This window comes from Diabrotica undecimpunctata, chromosome 9 (genome assembly GCF_040954645.1).
Source record: "Diabrotica undecimpunctata isolate CICGRU chromosome 9, icDiaUnde3, whole genome shotgun sequence".
NCBI classification, from domain to species: Eukaryota; Metazoa; Arthropoda; class Insecta; order Coleoptera; family Chrysomelidae; genus Diabrotica; species Diabrotica undecimpunctata.
The window spans coordinates 116,128,735-116,155,850 of record NC_092811.1 but is presented as its reverse complement, the minus strand read 5'-3'; the positions used below and the strand labels follow the sequence as shown (position 1 = coordinate 116,155,850).

At 33.7% G+C, this 27,116-nt stretch overlaps 1 protein-coding gene across 4 annotated transcripts in view; it reads left to right on the top strand.

The window, feature by feature from the left end:
- LOC140450419 (uncharacterized) overlaps nucleotides 1-27,116 on the top strand; it is a 127,115-nt gene that overhangs the window by 45,634 nt on the left and 54,365 nt on the right. For all 4 annotated transcript variants that reach the window (XM_072544054.1, XM_072544052.1, XM_072544055.1 and 1 more), the window contains exons 2-6: nucleotides 5,071-5,221; nucleotides 5,986-6,097; nucleotides 10,729-10,834; nucleotides 21,294-21,583; nucleotides 26,133-26,319. In XM_072544054.1, the coding sequence (XP_072400155.1) occupies nucleotides 5,077-5,221; nucleotides 5,986-6,097; nucleotides 10,729-10,834; nucleotides 21,294-21,583; nucleotides 26,133-26,319 (840 nt within the window). In that variant the 5' untranslated portion in view covers nucleotides 5,071-5,076. The remainder of the gene's footprint in view (nucleotides 1-5,070; nucleotides 5,222-5,985; nucleotides 6,098-10,728; nucleotides 10,835-21,293; nucleotides 21,584-26,132; nucleotides 26,320-27,116) is intronic.

Genomic DNA, 27,116 nt, shown 5'->3' with positions numbered 1-27,116 from the left:
TGCCAAATCGAATGAGGAGTGTAATTCACAATAGAGGTGGTAATACACAGTATTAATAATCACGACTTAATTGTAATCTTATAAAAAAAAACAGAAAAATGTACAAAGTTAATATTTTTTATTTTTCAATAAAATCATTATTTTAGAAGAAGTTATTTTTTGACATTTGTTATTTAAAAAATGATTGCATAAACATTACACAATCATCATCTAATGACAATCACTTTGTGGTATGGTTCGTAAAAATTAAAAAATGGCAAAAATTTTAGGTGGTCTCTTTTTCGTGACGCGCAGTGTATAAATTTATTTGGCAGAAAAGTAGTTTATTTTTTTGTTTATTCAATCCACGGGACCAATAGACCCGAATGGTAAGAAATGCACGAAGATTAAACATTTATAAACAAATCGAGAACTGGACATTGAAAACCTTATGGTTCTTTTGAAATGCGGTTGTTTAGAGGCCTACTAAAAATTTCATGAGTCGACAGAATTAGAAATGGAGAAAGAACGGAACACTTTTTTAACCATTACACGAGAAAGAAACTTTCCAATTTGGTAAAATTCACTGCCTTAACCTTTAAGTTAATTATATATATATATATATATATATATATATATATATATATATATATATATATATATATAGTTATAATGTTTTCGCAATCAAGATGGAGTAATAAATCAAAATATTTGCAGCACGGGCGGGTCAAACAAAATACAGTCGACTCTCGTTAATTCGAAACTCGAGGGACTCTTAAACTATTACGAATTATTGAGTGTTTGAAGTATCAAATGGTTCGAAATTTGTGAGAGAAAAATATGTAAATAAAACTTCGAATTATTAAGTGTTGATCAATTATTATTTATTAACTGCTATTCTATAACGATTACAAAAGTTTAGAGGTACATTCGTGTACATACATGTATGTATTCAAACTGTGAATTAATCAATCTTTCGATGAACTGTATTATACTGGTTTGCTTCAAAGCACATTGCTGCTGCTCACTTTCGTTTTGTAGATAGAAGTGTCTACAAAAGTGTTTTTATCTGTCGCAGATAAAATTTCGCCATCGGTTAGTGAACCTGAGACAGCAACATCTTGGTAGTAGTGGAGTGGAAGTATTGGAAGATTTTCCTGATCTTCTTTTAAGAAATCGGATTTTTTTAAGCAGTTGAGAATTGTTAGAGGTGTTACACCTCTCCATGCCTTGTCAATCAATAAAATAGCTGTCAGAGCCGTGATATTTGCTGTTAGCTGCTTGTCGAGAGATTTTAAAACGAGCTTAACAATTTCTTTGCGATAGAACGTCTTAAAATTATGGATCATTCCTTAGTCCAATGGTTGCAATTTGGAAGTTGTATTTGGCGGAAAGAAGTAGAATTCCACGTTGGACAATGTAGGAGGACTGTTGTGGACAGTGCAATTATCTAAAAATAGCAAAATTTTCCGCTTTTGCCGTTTCATGTCCCCATTAACTGTTAGCAGCCAATTCTTAAAAAGTTGTGTCGTCATCCAAGCTTTTTTTTTAGCACAATAATAATCCGTAGGAAACGATTTATTACCATTGAAACATCGCGGTTTCATTGCTTTTCCTATCACTAAGGGTTTAAGTTTTTCCGATCCATCCATATTTACTGCAAGTAAAACTGTGAATCTCTCTTTACTATATTTTCCCCCATGACATTTTTCATCTTTAAAAGTAAGCGTCTTGTCCGGTAAACATTTGAAAAATTCATCAGTATTAAAAATGTCTAGGTAATCATAGTTTTCAATCAATCTAAGTAAACTGCATCATCAACACTTTCACTTTCCCCACAAACTTTTTTAAACACAACTCCATTTCTCTATTTGAAATTTGTAATCCACCCTTCACTTGCCGCAAAGTTTTTGATGCTTAGAGTAGACGCGAACTCTTTCGCTTTTCCCTTTAACAGGTTTCCGTTAATAGACACTTTTTTTCCTCTACACTGTCTTAGCCAAATGACCAGAGTTTCTTCCAGACGAGGAAAGAATTTCGTAGTTCTTTTCCGCACTCCAGCAGTTTGAGCTGCATAAATTTTCTCCTTGTGCTTTATTATGGTTGAGAGAGTACTCAGAGGAATCTTAAATTCTATTGCAATATCACTTTTCTTCTCAACTTCCTCTAATTTTTGGATTAACTTCTTCTTTTCAGCAATCGTCAAACATTTATACTTTCTAGGGGTCATGACTAACAAAATTTTAATGTTGATGTCAGCATTTCACGTGGAATGATTCCTGTGGAATAGATTGTGTTCAGTAGTTGGACTAAAAGATCTATGTTTTTTTCATTGCCAGTTTTAGCAATTCACTTGGTATTTCATCTGGACCAGCAGCTTTATTATTTTTCATGGACTTTACTGCATGCATAACTTCTGACTTTGTTATTTCGGGTCCCTCGTCTTTATTCTGATTATCTTATGTATTTTGCTGTCTCTGGTCATGGAATAATTCCTCTATATATTCTTTCCATCTTCCTAATTTTTGTTCTGTCTCCACTAAAATGTTTCCTTGTTTGTCCATTAGTATGCTTGAGGTTTTTTGTTTTGCTACCCCAGCTAATTCTTTAACTTTCTTATGGAGATTGAAGTTATCATATTTGTTTTGTAAGTCTTCTATTTCTTGGCATTTCCAGCGAAATAAGTCTCTTTAGCTTCTCTTATTTTCCTTCTTATTTGAATATGCAGCTGTTGATACTGAGTTAGGTTGATATTCTTTTGCCTTCTTCTGTCCTCCAACATTTCCAAGATTTCTTCTGTCATCCAATCTCCCTTCTTGCATCTGGTTGTTGTGAGTTCTCTGCAACTTGGTTCCATAATTGCATTTTTAAAGAATTGCCCCTCTTGTTCTACACACCACCAATTGATTCCGGTGTGGATTCTAAGTTTGCATTAATTTCTTGTTTCAGTTTTTCTTGGACGTCCTCTGATTCTAATTTTTGTCTGTTTAGTTTATCACTTTTGTAGCTTTTTTGTATCTTTTTTAAGTGAAGTTGGAATTTTGCTACAAGAGGATTCTGGTCCGACGCCACGTCTGCACCTGGGTACGCTTTCGCCGATTTTATTGCGTTTCGGTATCTGTGGTTTATTAAAATATAGTCAATTTGGTTTCTAACGATTTTATCGACCTTGTCAGCTGGCGATTTCCAAGTGTAAAGGCGTCGTTTAGGCAGTTTGAAGAAGTATTCATTACCGCAAGATTATGTTCTAGCCAGAATTCTATAAGGCGTTCTCCTCTCTCGTTTCGAACACCGAGTCCATATGGTCCTACAATAGACTCACATCTTCCTTCTCCAACTTTGGCCTTAAAATCACCCATGACTCCTGTTATATCTCTAGATGTTGTATTTTTAGGGTTTCTTTTAAGGCCATCGTAAAATTTTTCAATTTCTTCCTCTGTTTTATCGGCGGTTGGCGCATAAATCTGAATAAGGTTTAATTTTCCATGTTTTGTCATCATTTGTGTTAGTATAATTCTTTCCGATATTGGTATAAAGCCTACAACTGATTTTGCAACTTTTTTACTGACATTAATTGCTACTCCATACCGATGTTGGCTGTCGGTACTACTAGAGTAGAAAAGTCGACCATTGGTTGTATTTAGTTCGCCGAAGTCGAGCCATCTTGTGTCATCACTTATTCCCAATATGTCGATCTTAAGTCGCATCATTTCTTGTTCTATGTTCCTTAGTTTACCAGGCTCATACATGCTTCTAACATTCCATGTCGCTATTTTAAAAGTTGAATTTTGTATTTTTAGTACGCAGGGATTTCGTTGGTTGACAACCTGAGGAGCCCTGTCATCATTGCTATTTCTCCCCCTGCCGAATCTTGGCATCCGAGAACCATGATTAGTACAGTGATGCTTGTCACTAACTGCCATGACGATTTCTAGGGGTACTCTACGAGTCTTTAATGCAGTGGTTCACCGTTGCCTTCTGCATCCTTACGCCGTTGACCATTCCTTGGTTCATCCGTCTTCAAGATAGATTTCTCTATCTCAGGACAAAAGAGTGCCCTTACATCTACCAGCTCCGCCCGAAACCGTTGGCGTTGGCAAGTATTTGACTTGATTCTATATCAACCCTAAAATCGAGGGTTGCCACTTACCATCCGCACCGTACCGAAGTTTTGCTTCTTCGCCATGGCTGTCGTTGTGGACTTCATCCGTAACCCTGGACAAGGGACCCTAAACAGGTACTAGTTTCCCGGGTCAGGAAACCCCCGGAATCTGCGGAGGGCAGGGATTGATTCATCTTCCTTGATAGGACTATCTTCAAGAATTTAAAGAATTCCTACCCGCTACCCGTTTTTAGTTTATACACATATTTAACTTACATGTTACTCACTGAAAATATGGTGAAAAAACACAATCATTAATAAACAAAGAACCTTCTATGGCTAATAGGAACCAAGATAGCATTTTTTGTTCTTAAAATCGTATTTCCATTGTTTATTAACTTAAAAGCTAAATATTGAACAGATTATGAGTGAAGACCTAGATTATATGATCCAATTTATAGATAACATATAGAGAGATGTAAAAAGTTATAACCCGTTTAAGTGATGTACTCGTAAAATACCGCCACGTTAAAGTGGAGAACGAACTTTCCGAGCTCCGTTTTTATTTGGAATGGAACTTCAAATTGAAGCGCGCTGGAAAATTTTGCAATATCTTGTCTTCTATGGCACACAGAACATTAATTTTTTTTTAACTGGGGTAACTCGAGAAAATAATAAGAACTGGTCCGTAATAACCTTTGCAGTACTTTCATCAGACTTTCCTGCTTTGGCATTACATCCTATGATGATCACTATATTTTATTAAAGCAATTACTATTTTAATGGGAGTAAGCCACAATTTAAGTTTAGAATAAAAGTAAAATAAAATGACAAAAACACGCCAATAAACTTATTTTCAACTTAAATTGTGGCATATTTCCATTAAAATAGTAATTGCTTTAACGTGCCACAAGAAAATAGGTTCAAACCTTTATTTTATTACCCTTAATGCCCTATGCAATAAATATACTAATTAATACTTTTTTAAGGTCACAATGCCGGATCCATTACCTTTGGATACCGGACCATCTATTGAGCCAAATTCAGAACCTTCAGCGCAGCGACTACTTGGAGTAATCGATCTATCAGAACCGTCCGCTTTGAGCTATCAAGAACTTAGGTCTATACACAGTCCCAAAGGTAAGAATTAGACGAAACATTCTATAGGATGTCACAAAAATCACTAGAGAAATAACTATGACATTATGAGAAATAACTAGGAGAAAATATAATGGGATTATTATTTTTTTTATTTATTCATGAACTAAACAGTGAAAGATTACTTCCCTAAAAAATACCAGTGACATATGGCCAAAACTTTCTCTAATTCCTAAAATTAGTAGCTATCGACCAACTTTCTTCTCATTGAGATCTCTTATTTAGCGAAAGTGTTTTAGAAAAGAACGTATAGTGTGACTAATTTAGGGTCAGAAGTTAGAAAATGTAGTGTGTCTAAAGAGTTTAAGTTCTACAGAATTTAAATTCCTCAAGATGCGACCGCGTCACGCTATCTCGAATTAAAATTCGATTAAATTAAAAAAATATTCGATATCCATTGGGCCGAGCTTTCGACATCCTCTCTGATGTCTTCTTCAGGGCTTCCGAGTTCTCAGTCTCCCGAGTCCCCAGTCACTACTACACTCACTAGTCACTCACTAGTTCAGTAGTGTAGATTTTTCCAATTTTTTTTTGTAGTCACTATTATTTCAAAATAATTTTAGATTATTGAGATATTATATATATATATATATATATATATATATATATATATATATATATATATATATATATATATATATATATATATATATATATATATAATAAAAAGATATACCAAATTGTATTAAAATAAAACAATTTATAATGGTTTTCTATGTAACTTAGTATATTAAATATATCCGTAGGGCGAGTTGTAAGCAATGCTAAAGCATTATCAAAACACGAAATTCTGGAATCATACTTCGAAAGGGAATTCCATGCAGCTTCTTCCAAAAAAATCACTCTTGATTTTGTAAGGTATGTATTTAATTATTCATTCGATTTGTTATGAGTTGCAAATTTTTAGCAGACATTTACAGATTAAGAAAATTTTTGTATTTTGTTCAATTTGCATCAATATTAAGTCATTGGTTTTATACCTCAGGCGTTACAGCAGTTTACTTAAACTGCTTTCTCAATGTCTTGAGAACTCATAATTCAAATCACAATTTGATTAATCATTTAAATTAATAAACGCAGGAGTTATTTTACTGGCAACAAGGATCTTTGTTGTGCTTAGTCATTAGTAATTCTTTTGGCATCTCTGATATAGTTGCCCATGTTTCTGGTGTGACCTTAAATAATACTAGTCATTACCCAAGTATATATTAACAAAAACGTTTATTTTATCTATTTTTAACTCCAAGGATCAGATTTAACTTCCATTTTATAATAACTATCAATAATATTTGCAAGAATAATCACAGCCCAGTGAAGTACAACTTATATGCTGACGATCTGGTTTTATATTGCCTCGGTGAGTTATGTTCACAACTACAAAAAGCAGTAAATGAACTAACTTCTTCGTCTATAAGTTTTGGTATTAATTTCTCTGTTGAAAAATCAAAAGTACTCAAATTGAATTGAACATGTAGCATATTATTACCTCAAATTGCATTAAATGGTACTCTGCTTACAGTAGCTAATGAGCACAAGATAGTAGGTTTATTTTTTGTTAGTCGACTAACATGAAAACCATAGATTATAAACTAACTACATTAAATCTATTAAAATCTCTAGCAAACATTCTCTAAAAGCATTCGCTTTCGACTAGATTATTGATGCTTAGTATACATGTCTGCATCAAAGACTTATTTAAGGACTCTTGACATTATTCATTACACCGCATTGCGAATATATCTCGGAGTTTTCAGATCCAGTGCTGCCGAAAGCATTCGCTGTGAAACAGGCGAACTTCCCCTTTCGCTTCGCAGAAAACAACTTCTTCTGACATATTTGGCTAGAGTGTCCTCTAATCAAAACAACCCTGTATATAAGCTTATTTACAAACCCTGTAACTGTGAGCCTAACAATAAATACCAAACATTACTTCAAATTTTACTTCCCCTTTCACGACCTGTTGATTTTTTTGTACTCAATACCTATATATTGTCATCAACTTCTCCTTGGATTATTAATATTCCAAAAATTAACCGTTCGTCTAATAATTATCACAAAAATTAAACCAATAGCCAAATTCTGAGGCAATCTTTCCTAGAGCTGGTCAAGACAAACTCATATGACGAGATTCTCTACACAGATGCATCTAAAACTTGAGACATGAGTTGGATATTTTGTAACAACTGCACATAGTATAATTCAGAAGTTCTGCCTTCCACATCCATACAGGAGAGCTGTACGCCACCCTCCAAGTATTAAAATGCTTATTGTAACCAAACTAAAGCCAAGAACACTGCAATATGTACAGATTCGATGTCCTCCATCGACTCGATTAAAATATATTCAGAACATCCATTAGTTCATGCCATACCTGAAGCAACAAACTATTTCACTTCTTCTGGAACAAACATAACATTAATCTGGATTCCTTCACACGTTGGCATTTTAGGCAATGAGACTGCTGCAAAGGAAGCAATTACAACCAAATCGGACATCAAATCTGTTCAGCTAGCATCAGATCTAAAACCACTTTTCAGGTCCCAAATCAAAAAGTCCTGGCAAAACCAATGGAAGAATTCAAACTCGAAACTACACAAAATACAACCTACCATCGAAATCTTTCAGCTACCTAACTTAAGTAGAAGAGACCAATTAATCGTTCGTAGTCTAAGAATTGGTCACACACGGCTGGCACATGGACACCTGATGGCTTCAGAGAAATCACCTGTTTGTGACAAGTGTAGTTTATCATTAACCGTTCAACATATTCTTACACAGTGTGCCAAGTACGAACAAGAACAAAAAAATACTCTATACAAAGTCTTACAAATGTGATCCTCAGCCAATTAGAACTTGTTCAGAAAGTACTAGATTTCCTTCGAGAAACGAAGTTGTATTACAAAATTTAATGTTTTCTTTTTTTTACTTTCTCTTTTATTCTCTTTACTGGTAATTATAATGTAATGTAAAATGTATGGTAACAAAATTGACCAAGTGTCAATAACCTTGTAGTTGAGATACAATAAACTAAAACCTGTGATGCAGTCAGAAACATTTTCCATTGGGTTGAACTTGCAATATGGAGGCATAATGATCATAATGAAAAGACAAAAATGGAGCAGACTGTGATGATATAAAGAAATAAGTAAAAAGAATATGTTGACAAAAATAGACAGAACTGAAAAACAGTTAGAATAGAAGGAAATTGTAGAAGCAAAGAATTAAAAAAAGAGCTGTACAATTTTTTGTAGAAGTAAAGAACTTGTACTTTTTGAACTTTTTATATGGTCGCCTGAGTGAGTATTCAGAGGAGCTTCTTGGCGAATATCAAAGTGGTTTTAGGCCTGATCGATCAACAACAGACCCAGATCTTTGTGCTAAGGCAAATACTGGAAAAAACCAATGAATTCAATATCGACACATACCATCTTTTCGTAGATTTTAAATCGGCCTATGATAGTGTCCTAAGAAATAAATTGTATGAAGCCATGGATGAATTCCACATCCCCGATAAACTGATAAGATTGGTTAAGGCTACAATGCGTAAAGTTGTTTGCAAAGTCGAAATACAGGGCGAACAATCACAGGCATTTGAAACGCATGTTGGACTGCGACAGGGAGATGCGCTGGCATGTCTCCTTTTCAACATAGCTTTGGAAAAGGCGGTCAGGGATGCCCAAATAGACAGCAGAGGAAACATTTTTAATAAATCATCCCAAATTTTGGCATATGCAGATGATGTTGATCTAGTTGCCCGCACAACACGAAAGCTAGAAGAAATGTATACCACCTTGTCAAACGCCTCAAAAAATATGGGCCTGCAAGTAAATGTAAAAAGTAAAAGTAAACGATTGATAATTCTACCTTTGAAGTGGTGGACAAATTCACATACTTAGGCTCCCTGATCACCAAGGAGAACGTCATGACGGGAGAAATAAAGCGAAGAATAATCCTAGCAAACAAATGCTATTTTGGACTGAGTAGACATATGAGAAGCAGAAACTTAAGCCAAAAAACAAAAATAACCATATACAAAACCCTTATACAACCAGTGTTGACATATGGGTCGGAGACATGGACCATTTCCAAGGCAGATGAAAATCTCCTGCTTATATTTGAACGAAGGATCCTGAGAAGAATATTTGGTGGCATCTGTGAAAATGGTGTTTGGAGAAGGAGGTACAACTACGAGATATATCACAGATATAAACATATATTTGGTGATAAAGACGTAGTATCCTTTATAAAAATAGAAAGACTAAGATGGGCAGGACATCTGGCAAGATCACAGCAGAACAACCCTCCTAGAAGAATCCTTATGTCACAACCTGTGGGAAGTAGAAATAGGGATAGGCCAAAACTCAGATAGAGGGATGGTGTAGATGAGGATGGTAGACAAATAGGCGTAGCAAACTGGCAACAGTTGGCAATGGATAGAACTGACTGGCGTAATAGACTTGGGAAGGTCGAGGCTCTTTTATAGGGCTGTAGCACCAATGATGACGATGAAAGAACTTGTACTTTTGGAAATCTATTTTCCGTATGAGTATTTCGAATACTTACTAAAGAACAATATACAATAATGGAAATACCAAGAACCAATTAATAATAGAATCCAATAATAGAAAAATGAAAAAAGGTGTTATAACTTATTTTAAAAGAATGACTAATTAAAAAAGCATGATGTTTGTATGATGTTGTTGCAAATGAGAAAGAAATGTCTTAAGAATATTACAGGCAACAGAAACTAGGAAAAAGAAAAGGAATTCAAGAGAGTGATGGATAATTGTACATTTCCTATTTCGTCTTCAGTTATGATTGTCTGATGTATTCTCGTCCACATTATAGGTAAGACCAGTTTTGCTTAGACTCTGCTCAATTTGTCACGGTCTTAGTGTAGTAAAAATTCTTAATCTGTTAAATTCTGCTAAATTTAATGTTGTCTTAATAAAATTTTTACCCACAGCACGAAAAATGTACCTTGAACAGAATAGTTAACAATTTATTTGCACATTTATAAAAACATTTTATCATCAAAATATAACTTTATAGACTTTATTAGTAATTATAGAGAGATAGTAATTTATTATTTTTTGTTTATAAAATGTGAAGATATGAACAGTTAAAAGAAATAGAAGATTAATAAGGAAGCAAAAGAAGAACAAGAAGAATGAAGATCAGAAGAAAGAAACATTGAAGATGCTTCAAATATTAATTTGGAACTTTTCGATAAATCAGTAATTTAATTTAATTTTTTATTTAAATTATCAATTTAAATCAGTTTAAATTCAATATTTATTAAACATCATGAAGAAAATGTACTGTTTGGTATGAAAAATATCAGTTTATTAATCATTATCAGTTAATACTAAATAATTGTCATCGATCAAATTTGAAAAACTTCCAAGACGATTCTAGTTTCCATAAAAGGAGGAGTATTGTTTTTTTCCAAAGTAAAATCAGCAAGCTAACAGTTTGATTGTTTATAGGAAAATCAAGTCACGACGAAAAGTCCTTAAAGAGACCAAGGAATACCTTCATCTTGTAAGGAATTATATTTCCTACGTGCACAAATACAATCTAAATCTCTTTCGGGTAAGTCATATTACACTTTTTTTTTCTTTACCACATATATCACTAATTATTTGTTGTGATCTTTGAAAACAAGCTGTTAAAAATATTGCGATAGTTTCGGACATCTTAGAAATTGTTTTATTGCGCATATAACCCTCGCGGTTCTTCCTTAGTTTGGCGAACAGTAAGTGCTCTCTCTAAATTGTCTACTACGAATGGTACCTTTAACTTGGTCATTATATTCAATGAAATAAACGAGGAAATCAGCTATTACTCAAACTTGTTCCAAATCCTCCACTTGTTACGATAAATTGAGAGCTAATACCATTTTACAGATTATCACGATAGTTTATTCTCATAACGATGTTATCCTACTGTCATATATTTTTCGACGATTCGTTATTGTAAATCAAAAACCATAGGGGAGCCATCCCAGCATTGAGACGGTATTTTTTATTTTAGTGTAATTTTGTTTTTATCCATCCAAAATGAAAAAATTAAACTCCAGCATAGGCGTTAACATTTATATTAATCTCTCTTCAAGTGAAATATTTGTAACTTTGCAAGTTTGATATTTTTTTGCAAGCATATAGATAGGTGCATTTGTCTAACTGTAGGACACATATTATATGCCTTACAGTGAGACACTTTAAATCCAACAGTGAGACAGGGAAAATAAATGAAAATATATAATCTAGTATGCCAAAAAATCTTATTTAGGCTGTCGTGTTTTGAAAAAGTTTATTGAGGATGAGGATATTATTATTGAGATTAATATATCATTCTCATAACATAATTTTGATACTGATTGTTGCGAACATAGTTTATAAATCATATTTATTGAACACAAAAGACACTTCCAAAATAAACAAAAAAAGATACAGAACATAAAAAAATGAGTAAACATAAAAATATCATATCTAGGTATGTATCTACCTAATGTCCATTAATCCAAAATCTTGCTTGATATCTTTTAAAGCAACAATACCTAATCTGGAATATTGGGAAATACAAATTTGCTGGTGCCCTTCGTTTGTTTTCTAATATACGAAATTTCATACTCTTCTGACTCGTTTATTTTCAGGACTTTTCCAACATCTTCTCCAATTTTCCAGGATATTCCACGAGCACAAAATCCAAGTTCCTCCTCTGAGCTTTCAGAACCATCTTCAAATATTTGTTTCTTGACCTTTTCTACTTTTTTCACTTCAATTTTATCAATTTTTCTTTTCTTCGTAATGCTTCGTTCTTCTATGACATCTTTTTCGGGTGTGTCAGTAGCTATAATACTTTTGCCCGTTCTTCGCGTATTTTTAGTTTTGCGTTCTCCTGCTTTTGGAAAGCTCTTAAATTCTTCTGGGCTTTTAAAAACATCTGTGAGAGTCTTGCCATTTTTATCGTTCTGTTGATTGCTATTTTCAATACTGGTGTCTAAGGTAGCATCATTTTCCATATTCGATATATTTTCTTGAATATTATCACTCACGGATATTTTATTTGTTGATGTTGATGTACTTGGTAGATCGATGGACTTTTTTTTGACTTATATCATCTTTTAAATCGCGGACGGTAACAGCGCTTGGTAGAAAGTCTATATCTGTGAAGACATTGGCATCGTATGAATATATACCACACTTTTTGAATGCATTTATAATATTGCTCGGTGTGAGAGCTTTTTCATCAGCAAAGCGGACGTACTCAGCTACCTCATATATGGTGAAAGGCTTACCTGGATGTTGCATCATCCAGGTATCTACAGATACATTATAACATGTTGAGAATGCTTTGAATACCCCCACATTTAGTGGTTGCATCTTATTTGTGGAATGAGGAGGAAATGTTAGAATTGTTACTCCGTTGTCTTTGGCCAAATTAAGAACACGAATACTAAAATGACTTTCATGATTGTCATAGATTAAAAGCGATGAATTTTCTTTAGAGCTGTTAGAATATTTTATAAAATGCTTCATTACTTCTAAAAAAAGATCAGCATTCATCCACCCACTGGGAGTAGCAAGCCCCAACGTTCCTGATGGGGAGCCTCGTAGCATATGCTTCTTTAGATGCACCCTAGGAAAAACCATTGTTGGTGGTAGGTATTGTCCCGTGGCACTAACGGTGCAACAAGTGGTAACCAATGTACCTCTCTCCCCACTTGTTACCTTGCTAACTTGCTTCACCCCTTTCTCAGCAACAACCTTTGCTGATTTTTGAATCGTCATAGTCGCAGTCTCATCCAAATTGTAGATTCTTCTTCCGTCAGCAAACGCATCAGTTCTTGAATATATATTCTTCAAATTTTGGTAAAAAATTGAAAAATTATGTCTATTAAATGACGTCGCACGGAATAAACTACATTCTTCGGGGGTACGAAGCCACACTCGAACATGTCTTTGGCGAAAACCTCTCATCCATTTCAGCCCTTCTATTTTTCTTTCATGCCATTTGACAGAAATTTTCTTTTTATTTTCGATTGCCATTTCATAGACAAGTTTTCTACAATCGTCAACAGACAACCCATAAAACATGCGTGAGCAGCTTATGATATAGTTTTCTAGGGAATCTTCTTCTGCGGACGTAAATACTTTATTAATACTGTAGTTGGGACTCATTCGTATTTGACTAATGTCGTCAACGTCTCTGGCTTTCTCAACATATCTAGCCAATGTCTGAAATGGTATATCTTTCAAAGCAGCTACTTTTCTCAAGGATCTTTTTTCTCTGACCAGACTTACTGCTTCTCTCATTGTTTCCTCTGCGCAATTTCCAATTTTTATTTTCTTTGGATCCATAATTAGCCTGCAAAAAAATATTTGGTCACATTTGCCTGTCTCACTGTTGGGCATGTGTAGTCGGCAGCCATTTTGTAACCTCACTTATACAATAAAATTTATAGAGACAAAATGATCCCACTCTTTTAATCTACATAAAAAACACTTACCTTTAACCTAGGCAGATCGCCAAAATACTACTTTTACTTCCGAAAACATGAACTAACAAAACTTGAAAATATTTACTAAGTTAAATTAAATTAATTTAAACGTCGGCGATTACTTGTTGGTGTGTATGGTTTCTGCTCACCAATGGAAAACCTAGTCGGTCGCGTGATAAGTGGAGGAGAAACAGTATCTCACGGTAGGACCTGTCTCACTGTTGGGCTGGCTCCCCTACTCTAACATAGATATTTTGTATTAAACCAGGGAGGATCTGTTTTGAGCTGAATGTGAGTTACTATTGACTTACTATTACTAATAAAAAAATTCAAATATTTAAAAATTACTAACATCGATTTTTTCTACTTTTCTTGCTAAAATAATTCATTTTGGAGAAAAGTCGTAACGAAATAAAATAGCGACAATTGAATTTTCTAAGATACGACTGGTTAAAAATGTTTTAATTTATTACCCTCGCTGCAAAATAGTTTGGTTCCAAGGCTTTATATCGGTTCTTTGAGTCTTGTTATCTTTTACAATAGGTAGTATGCTAACCTGCCCCATCAACCCTCCTCTTTTATCCGGGCTGGGGACAACATGACAAATGAAAAAACTTATACAAAAACTAATATTGCACTACAAGATACCAAACGCATGGAGAAACAGCATAATGATACCAATGTTCAAAAAAAGGAGACAAAGAAGACCCCAACAATTATAGAGGTATAAATCTACTGAGCACCGCACTTAAGCTTACAACAAAAGTCCTAACCTAACAATTATTTTAAAAGTAAAAAATCTGGGTCGAAATTCCATTTTTTTTTCAATATATATAATTATACATAATAAAATTACATAATTTGCATATCAAATTGTTTCAAATAACGTAATTACTTTATAATCTCTTATTGTGATGGACACAGTTTACTATACGAGCCTCTTCCCATATCAGTTGGCCCAACGTTAGATTGATAAGAAAATTAAATTTTAGAGCACAAAAATAAAAGCGCAGCGTAAATTTTAGAAGTTTTAATGCATCGAACATTTTTGAATTTCCTAATTATAGAAAATATTTTATAACGCAATGAAAACTATTGATTAAACAGAATACTAATACATTGAAAAAACGCATAGAATATGTAATGTTAACAAAAAAATGTGAAAGTTTACCAATGAGTTACATCCCCTTTATTTTTAATGACATCCACAATTCTTAGAGGCATAGTTCTGACAAGCATTTTGTCAGAACTTTGCCATCCCCCTCGAGACAAAGTTCTGAAAAAATTCTCATGTAAACAAATCCCATATTTCTTGCAATTTTTCCTTCAATTCGTTGACGGACCTGGCAGGATGTGTTCTCAAAGCTTTTTTCATTTCGCGGCACAAAGTCTCTATCTGGGACAAGTCGGGACTATTAGAAACCCATTCCAGAAGTGGTATGCCGCCTTCAATCCATTTTAAACTCTTTTTTGAGGTATGACAACTTCGCCGTCCTGTTGGAAGACAAAATCTTCCGCTAATGTTAAACGGTGTTCCATAATCGGTAAAAGGGATTCTTTTAAAATATTCAAATATTTGTCCGTGTTTACAATCCCATCGATAAAATGTAACTTTCCCACACCTTTAGACGACATGCTGCCCCAGATCATGACAGATGCAGGAAATTTTACTTTTCTCTTCAGACAGTCGGGATGGAAAGCTTCATTTTTCCTGCCAATGACGCGACTCCTATCGTCTCCAACACACAAATCAAATCTGGACTCATCACTCCATTGTATTGAATCTCATTGCGACAAAACTTACTATGTAAGTACCAAATCCTAATTTGTGGGCCTCTCGGTGACATGCTGATCTAGAAACGTGTTTTCCAATACCGTCACTCCATAAAACGCCTAACTCCATATAATTTTCTCGTCGTTTTTTCACTATAATGCGTCTTAATACCCTTCGATCTGCTTCGGTTATTTTACTTTTTCGTATATTTCTAGGTTTTGTGACGACCGAACCTGTAGTTTTGCATTGTCTGACTATATTTCTTACACTATAGTGTGACAATTGCAACATATTCGCGTTTTCCGAATTAGATTTTCCAGAATTAAAAAGTCTAATAATGATTTAACAAATTTTCTCATCGATAACTTTACCTCGACCCATTGTACAATCCACAAACGGCAAAAAGCTTTACAATACTACAAAATACATTTGACATTAACTGACAATATTATTGTTTTGATGTAATTTTTCCATAGCTACCTCTGGATTTAACGTATAATTTGTTTATTCGCTTCGTGCGTGACTGACGCGACACCTACCGCCTTCATCTGACAGTTTTGGACCTACCAATTTTCAGGTTAAACATATGACATATGTTTGACATTGTTAAATACATGCGAATTGACAATTATTAATAATTAACTTTTTAATTATATTTTTTTAGTTTATGTACAAAATAAATGTAGTATTAAAAACTGGGTTTCTCAAAATTCATCATAATATATCTTTTCAACCACAAAAGGAAAAGAAAGGGAAAAAATCTAGTACTGGCAAATCAAGTTTTTCACGTGAAAGAGCATATATTTAAAAACAGTAATAGTAAAAGTTATAATATAAAAGCTAAAGTCATCAGGCACTCTGCAGTTAGCTTGAAGCCTTATAAAATATCATTTAAGGTAAATTATTTAATTTTTTTTTCTATTTCAATTGCATAAAAATGAAGTTATGTGATATTTACTTTTTCATATTAATAGCATGGATCCATCTTTTTCTTTTTTCTAATTTATATGTAATCTTTGGGAACCTATAAAAACTACACTTACTATTTTTGCTATTATTAGCACAATTAAATACGCAATATGTATTTGCACACATTTTTGATAAAATTTATGCGTAAAAAGGTAGGGCCAATTTTGTCATATTTCGCCGCTACGCATGCTGGCATCGTTTCAAAGTACCCCTACCATGGTCACGCACGGAGCGAATAGTAATCGACAAACTGCAAATTTCATAGGTAGGCCAACTGATATGGGAAGGGACTCGTATATATGTATAGCTATCTGGATGGGAAAATAAAATTGTTGCTTTTATTATTTTCCTTACAATTTCATCCTATTTTTTATGTCATTTTGTATATACACCATAATTTAGCAGTAATAACAGAAAGCCAAAGGCTTGGCGTACCCTGTTTATATGAATATAGGTTTATATGACGATACCTCGCGACGACAGTGAAAAAGTGGGTTAATTTTATTTACTCATTATAGGTGGGTTATTCTTAGACAACTGCGTTAAATCTAGAGATATAGAAATTTAGAATAAATAAATAACATCTTCCAAATTGTTCCTGAATCATTTTTAAGTTGACTTCTTAAATTCTTTTTCTTTCCAAAACAAGAAGAAGAATGAACCATTTTTTATAAGTGTTCTGTGAATAAAACAAGAGGAGAGCTTAGCAACGCCCATTCATAGAGCATCCAGCATCCAAGATACTACTATCCAAGATCCCAGCACCCAAAATCCTAGCTTTCCAAATGCAACTAACCAAAGGATATCCATTGTTAACAGTATAATTAGAAATATGACCATAGAACGTGAGTAATTACCCTTTTTTGTTTTTATATTACGGCCTTTAGCCATTTGTAAGACCATGCTGTAAATTACGTACCTATTATAGGTACCTTATGTTTAATAATTTGTCAAACGATTTTGCAACTATTTTTCTTAATGAGGAAAAAGATCAAATGAAGACTTTGATTAATAAGAGCATTCGGAAAATTATACATCCGTTATATGAGGGTGGATTGATATAAAACTAGCCTTTGATAGAAAAAACAAGCTTTTTGAAATTAAATCCGATTTATTTTTCAACATAGTCCCCTTTTAGCTCGATATACTTAGTAAGACGATGTTCCAATTTTTTTATCTCATCCGATAGTAATAGTACTTTTGCTCGAGCTCTTCAAAATAGGACGAAGTTTCAGCGACGACTTCATCATTTGTTGCGAAACGGCGTCCCTCGAGCCATTTTTGGAAACAGGAAAAAATCGCTGGCGGCAAGATCTGGGGAATACGGTGGGTGTTCAACCAATTCATAGCCCAATTCGTATAATTTTGGCATGGCGACGGCCGATCGGTGAGCCGGTGCATTGTCTTGGTGAAAGAGCACTTTTTTGCGTTCCAAACCGGGGCGTTTTCGACTCAATTCGGCATCGAATCGATCCAATAATGCTGTGTAGTACTCACCATTGATTGTTTTTCCTTTTTCCAAGTAGTCGATGTGGATGATGCCTTTTGCATCCCAGAAAACAGTCGCCATCACTTTGCTGGCCGAATGTGCACTCTTTGCCTTCTTCGGCGGCTGTTTCAACTGTTCTTTGGTTTCCGGTGTGTAATAATGCACCCAGGTTTCAACGGTGATAAATTTCAACCTCGACGAAAAAAATCCTTCGGATCGCGCCGTATCATCGCCAAGATCGTCTTCGAAGTGGTCAGACCTTTTTGCATTTGATCGATTGTCAGCAAACGCGGCACCCATGGCGCGGATAGCTTTTTCATGTCCAAATGATGGTGAATGATGTTGTGTACGCGTTCGCAGGAAATGTTTAGGACCTCTATTAACTCACGGAGCTTAATTCGACGATCTGCCATAATCATGTCATGGACTTTGTTGATCATTTCCGGCGTGGTGGCTTCATTTGGCCTCCCGGGACGCTCATCATCAAAAACACTCGTACGACCACGAACAAATTCAGCTTTCCAAAATTTTACTGTTGCTAACGAAGGTGCAATCTCACCATAAACTTCGTCCAGGTCGGCTTTGATTTGCACGTTCGTTTTACCCTTTTGTGAAGGAACTTAATCACCGAACGATACTCGACTTTTTCCACTTCTCCGAAAACACAAAATTTGCTTGCTTTTGACGGCTGTAAAAACCAAACTAATTGTTTTTAAAACTTAAAATTTTGACAGACGTCATATTATGAATGGCAGATGTCAACACCGAAACCAATTCGGTATCAAGTAGCGCCATATATCAAAGGCTAGTTTAAGATCAATCTATCCTCGTAGGTACCAAAATCTCTTTGCCAAACCACTTTGAAAATCATATTTCACCACCACTTGTCTTTTTTTTTTATAAGAAAAACATCAAATCCTCCAATTTATCGTAAAGGCTATAGTGGGAGAAGATGGTAAAACCTATACTCGGTTGAATTCTTATTTGGGATTAGGCGCTCGAAAGTGCATATTATATAGAAACCGCTTTAGCCAAATTTTCGCAAAGTGATCCTTTGCTTTAAAAAAATCTGAAATACATTCTAATGGCCAAAAACCCTTTGATTTTTTCAGATTTTTTTGGATCCAAATTGAGCTAAAAATTTTAGGTTATGTAGACCAGAACATGCTCAAAATATGACAAACCTCCTTTTTTGATATTGTTTCCTATGTTTAAACATATAACCTCAACGGCATGCGAATAAATACGATTCTTCCATTTTTTAATCGTATTTTGAGCACGTTCTGGTCTGAAAATGGCATACCTGATCCCGCTATTACAAATTACGAAAAAGTATATCAAAAATCGGCGCATTCTGTGAGAATGGTATTTGGAGAAGGCGATATAATTTCGAATTGTACGAGAAGTATAAAAAAATAGTAAATGGTAGAGATGTAATATCCTTCATAAAAATAGGTAGGCTTAGATGGGCTGGACATGTGTCAAGAGCAAATGAAAATTACCCACCCAGACGAACTCTATTATCGGTCCCAGTGGGAAATAGGAGTAGAGGCAGACCACGACTGAGATGGAGGGATGGTGTGGACGAGGACGCAAGTAAAATCAGCGCGGCAAATTGGCAACGGTTGGCGATGAACAGAAACGACTGGCGAAATAGACTGGGGAAGGTCAAGGCTCAACTAGAGCTGTAGCACCACTGATGATGATGATGATGATGATATCAAAAATCGATATTTATTGACATACAGTTGAGTTTATGTGATAAAAACATGGGGGAAATACCAAAAAAATGGATTTTTCGAATTTTAAGTATGTTCTGCAGAGAAAATGACAAATCTAACCCCGCCATTATTTAGAAGTTTTCCAAAAATTATCTACATAACCTAAATTTTTTTTGAAAAATTCAAATATTTTTCCTAAGCTCAATTTTTACCCAAAATATCCGAAAAAAAAATTGGGGTTTTTGAGCATTAAAATGTAGATTCATGATTTTTTTAGTTTTTTTTTTTAATTAAAGCGATAGGGGACCCCTGGGTCACCTAAGGGGCTAAAAGTGTTTTTTAAATACAGCTTTAGTTTTTCGAGTGTTTAATCCCAAACAGGAATATAACCGAGTGCAGACTTTACCATCTTATCCCGGGATAGTCTTTAGAAGTTTTCTGATATTTTTTATGAACATATTAATGTTGATGGTTTTAAAATATTGTTAGCTTAACTATACCTTTTACCAAGTACCAGTAATATTAGCTAGAATTTTATCAACTTGCCTTATTAGGTTTTGATTATTTTTCCTTTATCCTTTATACAACAAGCCGGATATCTTACAAGAAATACTGGTTGCATACATTTTTATTTTTTCCTTTCCCAAAAAAAGAAGAACGAACAATAAATTATTTAAATGTTCTGAGAATAAAAGAAAAGAAGAGAGTTCAGCAACGACGATACTAGCGTGGTATCGTAGAAGTTCCCAGCATCCAAGATTCCCGTATCCAAAATCCCAGCGTTCAAAGTCCAAGCATCCTAACTTCCAAAAATCCAGACCTCCTAGGGGAGCTCTTTAGAAGATTAATTAGATATACGATCATAGAACGTGAGTGATTACCCTTTTTATATATGTATAACCTTTATTACAGTATTTTGTCATCTGTGTTTTATACAGAGTGGACCAAAAGTTTGGAAACGTCTAATTATCTCTTACATGGATATTATCTCTATTTTGCGGTATGAAGATTTGAAATTTGATGTTTGTAACATTGCCAGATTTACCATTTTTCTCATATCTTTAGTCACTTTGGTTTTTTTAATACAATACTCTGTATATTGTACCTTTATTGAAATGTCCACTTCAGTACCAGTTCAACCTTATACAATACTTTCCATTTTATGTACTCAGGAACATCTTAAAAAGTTTGGGTCCATATTTTTAATTTATTTATTTGTTCCTTTCGTATGTTTCCCGTTTTGTTTTTGCACAAATGAAGATAATAGAGATTTTATTACTCTTCTTCATTATTCAAACATTTGTACACAATTTGCAGATAATGCGCAGAAATTCCTGACATGATTTATAAGAAATGTTTTTCTGTATATATTTATAATAAAAAAAAATGAACGTAATAAACTTTAAGCATAAAACAATAATTACGCCTAGTGAATTACCACTTGACAGTGAGTTATTACTGTTACTCAATACCATATAAATTTTATTGTTATTAGAAATAGTATCAAAATTTGGCAAACTGCCAATATTTGTAAACATAACCTCTCATTACAAAATTCCATTACATATTTCTAAAAGGGACCTATATTATTTTAGTACACACAGACCTATCCTTTTTGTGAAGAATTCATACAGTTATTGGTGCAATATGTACTTTTGGAATGTAAAGTACTGTACAAGAGGGAAAATTATTCAAAGACCACGGAAAATTTGACCGCCCTCAGAATAATAAGACTGCTACTCAACCTCTACGATGAATATTTTTCAACAAAACAGTTTTCAAAAAGTAAAGTTTTAAAACATTCGGTAGAAGCCATCATTCGAATCTTCGTTACAATCAAGTTTCGATATAATGCAAATTATCCAATTTTAGAAACTATGACAGTGTAAGTATTTATTTTATTTATTTTTTCTAAAGAGTATCTTTTGACTGAATTTCTTTACACTATAATCTGATTGATAAGATCAATAATTTATGATATGTTCTATCTTGATTTACTAGAGTTGTATCTTAAAGCTTTAGCGTAAGTGTAAGTATTGTTTGTTTGGAAATTATTATTTTACATATATGCCAATTAAGTTAGTTTTTTACTCGACACAACTGTACAGACAGGTTTGGCAATTGAAATGTGTAGTATGAGATATTACAAAAAGACTCTTCTATAACCTACAGGGAGTCTACTTTTGACATGTATTTGTGTGCATCTTTGTGTTGAAAAAATGTATTCATTATTATTATATTATTTTCTCTGCATAGATCAATAATACGTACCCCATTGTCTTTTTTATTTCTTCTCCATATGGTCGTAATACATCTCGGGTATCTATTACACCCACTCGACCATTTAGGTCCATTAATACTATAGTGTTACCTTCTAAACTGTCTATTATCTCTGAGGTCTTATCCCAGAATAAATCTTTGCTAGCTGCTTTTTTTTTCGTCATCATCTTAGCAATAGTCTTATCTTTAGAATCCTTCTGGAAATGCATTCCCAATCTTTAATATTCTTTATTAGGTTACTGTTTATTAGGCAACGTACACCTTCTTTTGCCCTTTCACTTTTTGACACTCCACTGGTGATGAGGAAGACCCATTCTCTAAAAACTGTGCTTTTCCCCTTCTTTTTGGTCTTTGTTATATCTAGTACGTCTATTTGATTTTTCTCAAATTCTTCAGCAAGTTCAACTTCTTTGCCGTTAAGACATCTGACATTCCATGTTGCTAATGGGAATCCTTTGGGATTGGGAACTACTTTGTTACTGTGGGCCGTGTCATTGGACTCTTTTTTTTTGCATGTGGGTTTTAAATATTTACTGTTTATGTTCTCCCTCGTTGTTGGCTGCATTTTCAGGGGTTTTTCTTTTCTTGTCACTCGTTGCTCACAGTTTTGCCATTTTTTATGTATCTATCTCTGTCTTTGCTGCTTCTTCTATAATCGTTCATGTCCATTTTTATTGCCTGGTTCGTCACAGTATTTTAGGAACAATGGTTTACTATACTATACTTCCACTATTCGGAAGAGTGATTCATCGTTTGAAGGCGGAGAAGTTGGGAAAGACGTATGAAAATCCAGTGGCGTACACTCACTTTTATTTCAACGTTAATTATATTATATTGTTTAAATATTATTGTTCGAAATAGGCCACTATATATTTATCTGCAGGTTTTTACTGAAGTTTCCATCTCTATATCCAAAGACCGTTTTCAAAGATATAAATTATAGTTATATTTAATTTATTTGTTTATTATTATATATTTATATAATCTTATATTATTTATTTTCTTTTTTTTCTTAACTTTATATTCCCAACATTATTTCTAAAAATACAGAACGGTAAGCAAAAAGTCATAGAAAAATAAATATTACTATCATTTGTATATTTGAAAATCTATTTATATAGAGATCAAAACATCAGTAAATTAAACCTATGAATAAATATTTTCTGGCTTATTCCCTGCAGTCTCCTAAAAATACAGAATGCAACAAACAAAAAGCTATAAAAAACAAGTAATTTTGCAGAAAGCTTACTGATGCCACCCAGCTGTCGCGGAAGTTACGCTAAAACGTCTTTTGACGTGACCCGTTCTTAAAGAGTTACACAATGAAATTTTTTTAAAACAAATTTTAAAACAGTTTTCCACACCATTCCAGAGGTATGTATGGTGGCGCGTTACTTTTTTTAAATGGGTGTTCGCCAAGAGCCATATTGTCCCATTAAATAAAATGAACAAAACACTTGAAACAGTATAAAACAAAACAAAATAAAATTCTATAAAAACAAAATAAAAATAATTTTTGATGTAACAAAACATTGTACTATTCTATTTAAACACAAACACTATACACACTATGTTCTTCTCGTTTTTTTTTTGTTTTTGGTTTTTTTTATGCTGATGTTCTTACTAAACTATTAGAAAATATTATTCGCTGTCTAAATCTGAATATGCAGTGCTGCTATCGCTGTCATTATCTTTTCCTGGTGTAATTATAATTGGCTCTAGTAAAACTTCGACATGAGTGTCAAGTTCCCACATACGATGTTCTTCTTTAATTATGTGGCCTATACATTTAGCCCATTTCTCTGGAGTTACATGGAGGATTGCTTGAATCAAAAGTTCCTTAACTTCGTTTAATTTGAACGTTTTGTTAATACTTGCTACTTCTCCTTTCACTTGCGCCCAAATAAGTTCAATGGGATTAAGTTCGCAATGATAAGGTGGTAGATGCAGAACTTTGACACCATAATCTTTTGCAGTTTCATCCACAGCAGATTTAAGATATTCACTTTTCCTTAACCGTGCAATGTCAAGTAGCTGAATTTTGAGGATTGATTCTTCGTATGCAATCCCCTTTTCTGTAAGCTATTCTTGAATTCTCCCTTTCCGCCATGACGTCGTCGGTAATTGTTCTAGTCTGCGGCTATGATATGGCGCATTGTCCATAACAACCACAGACCCAGGTTCCAATTTTGGTAAGATTCTTTTAAACCAGCGCTCAAATACTTCGAAAGTCATTTCTTCATGATAATCACCTGTTTTTTTCGACTCAAATTGAAGCAAACCATCATCAAGGAACCCTATATCACTTCCTATATGGGTGATGATTAAACGCCGTTCCTTTCCTGATGGAGCTTTTAATCCTGTAGACCAGCCTTCTATAAATGCTTCGCGTTTACTTTTGACATTTAAATCTTGCCAAACTTTTCCAACTGTATGACCTTCGTTAATCCAGGTTTCATCCAAATAATATATTTTGCGTCCAGTGCTGCGAATTTTGTGTATTTCTTCTAAATATTTTCTTGTCCACAGAATAATTTCATTTTTTTCTGATAGCATACTTTTTCTGTTGCGTTTTAAATATCTAAAGTTCATTTCGCGCATGGTCCTGATTAAGACTCTACGAGATATCTTGGGTAAGGAGTCATCGTTTTTGAGCTCTTTTTTTTTTCAGTGTTGGAATTTCACTCCGAAAATATGAATTTTTCGACGTATAATATTCCTTGTCTCGTCATCCAAAACAATGCTTTTCCTACCTCTAGTTTTACCTTTTTCTTGCTTTTTATTTTCGGATGTATTTTTAAGTACACGATAAATACAGCTAACGGATACTTTTGATAAACTGCTACAAATGTCGACCGCTTGGCTAACATTTAATGCCATTTTTCTGCCGACAATTCCTTTATAAACGTTTCGTATCATTACCTTCTCTTCGGACATTAACATTTTCCGTCTCTTTTGCGGCTTTTCATTTTTGGAATCAACATCAGAATTTTGCTGCCTTCTCTTGGAACAACTCGGTTTTTCGTCCAACTCCAATAAAACTCAAACCAAATAATCACAGAATATAACTAAAAATTTACTATAAAACGACAAACTATAACACTCTTATTATCAATAACACGTTTTATCAATACTACAATACAGTATTGACAACAATAAGTTTACAAACTTATCACATAAAAGATACTCACAAAATGCAACACATGCACTACCCTCAGAAACGCCAATGTAAAATAATAAAAACCAGTTTTACGGCTATCTCTGGGTCGGAATTGTAAATCGGAGTTTCCTCGCTAATTCCAAAGTTGCCAAACGATTGAAAAATAATGTTTTAAAATATCGATTTTTATTTTATAAATTTAAATATGTAACGAAACGGAACATATAAATAAAATTTATTTCATTACAATTTTGTGCTTAATTTTTACTACTGAAAAATCATGTTTTTTGGTATTTTTATGACGGTAATAATCGCTGCGTGGAAGAATACAGGTTTTGTATGACCATAATTACTACTTGTGAACAAGAATTGGCTACACTGTACGGCAGCTCCTGGTCAATTTTTCTATAGAGAAGCACAAATAAATATAGTACTTTATATATTCTGTAATTAATTTCTTATGAGAAAGCGCAAATTGCAATTGAGAAAATGGGTAGTTTTCGAGGGCCGCTGTGTACATTTAAATTTGAGGATATTCGGCGTTTAAACTATGAAATCACTCTTCGAAATTGAGGATTTGTAGTATAGTTATCCTACCTTATTAATTTATTTACACTAATTCTAAATCATTTTCTTTTCGTGTTTGTCTTAAGCTTCTCGTAAATTTTCTAATTGTTTAATGAATTTTTAAGCTAAACGTTTAACTAACTGGCAAAAACTATTCGGAAAGTTGGTTAAAAACACAACTTTTAGAAAAAAAAAGGAGTCAAGATAGCCCCTTTTTTACATGACTGTTACGTTAATTAACAATATTAAGGGCTTAAATTAACAAATCTTTAATAAAAAAGTAAAAGTTTTTGACAAAACTTTTAGCAAACAAGATTATTAAAAATTGTTTTTTAAGCAAGAGTGTTGTAAACAAAGAGTAATTTGCGTTCCAACTGGTGTAAAAGATAGCCGATTGAGTGGAAATTAAAAATGTTTGACGTTTTAGGAAACTTTTGAAAAAGAGCGGCCGCTATGAAACAATCACTAAACTTCAAGAACAATATGCTTCGAGTTACATACATGCATATTCAGACATAGACCCCTCACTGCGAGGTTTATGTAGGAATGTCAGTAGTGATTATGGAACCGATGACGGGAACTCCAATGAACCTGTTATTATTGATGATAGTGACGTAAGTAAATAAGTATTGTTAATATATTATTATATAAGTTTTAAATTTAGCACTTGTAGAGTCAAATATTTCCGTTATAAACAATTAAAATACTCCGCGAAAAATCGTAAAGTGCTCTAAGAGCCAAACGATTGTCCTGTTTCACCAAAAATATCTTGTTTTCCTCTGTATCACTCATATCTCTTATGACTAATACTTTGTGTTAACATGACGTTGACAGCTAAAAAATTGTTTTTAGCTGTCATTTTCGTGCGGCGTTACTGTATTGTCGATATAGTTGGAGTCTAAACTACATTCATTTTACAAATTCCCAACTGTAAACAAACGCACGTGAAAGCCAAACAGGGTCGTACTGAGGTGTATCGTATAATTTTTAAAATATTTACTTTTGAAACTATTAGTGTAAGAATTTCTTCAAATTTAATCATTGTGAACAAAATTTAATGTTCCATGGAAGAAAAATGTGCTAAAATAAAATATTCATTAACTGAGAGATACATAACAAAGTGAACATTTTCAATAAAGTAGCATTGTCATAAGTTTATTAAAGCATAAAAACATACCATTTAAATTAGTCACAGTCTGAGGAGCTACATGTGCTGCTGTCTTCGTCTGGATTTATTATTATGGGTTCAATATGGTTCTCTATTATATTGTCCAAGTTCTACATTTTGGACTCGAATTTTTGTTGAACGCGTTACACACATTTCTGCCACGTAGTTGGACTAATATTATTTTTATTGCACCATAAAAAATATTTTTCATATCTGCAAATTTAAAAGTAGTGTTTTTGGCTG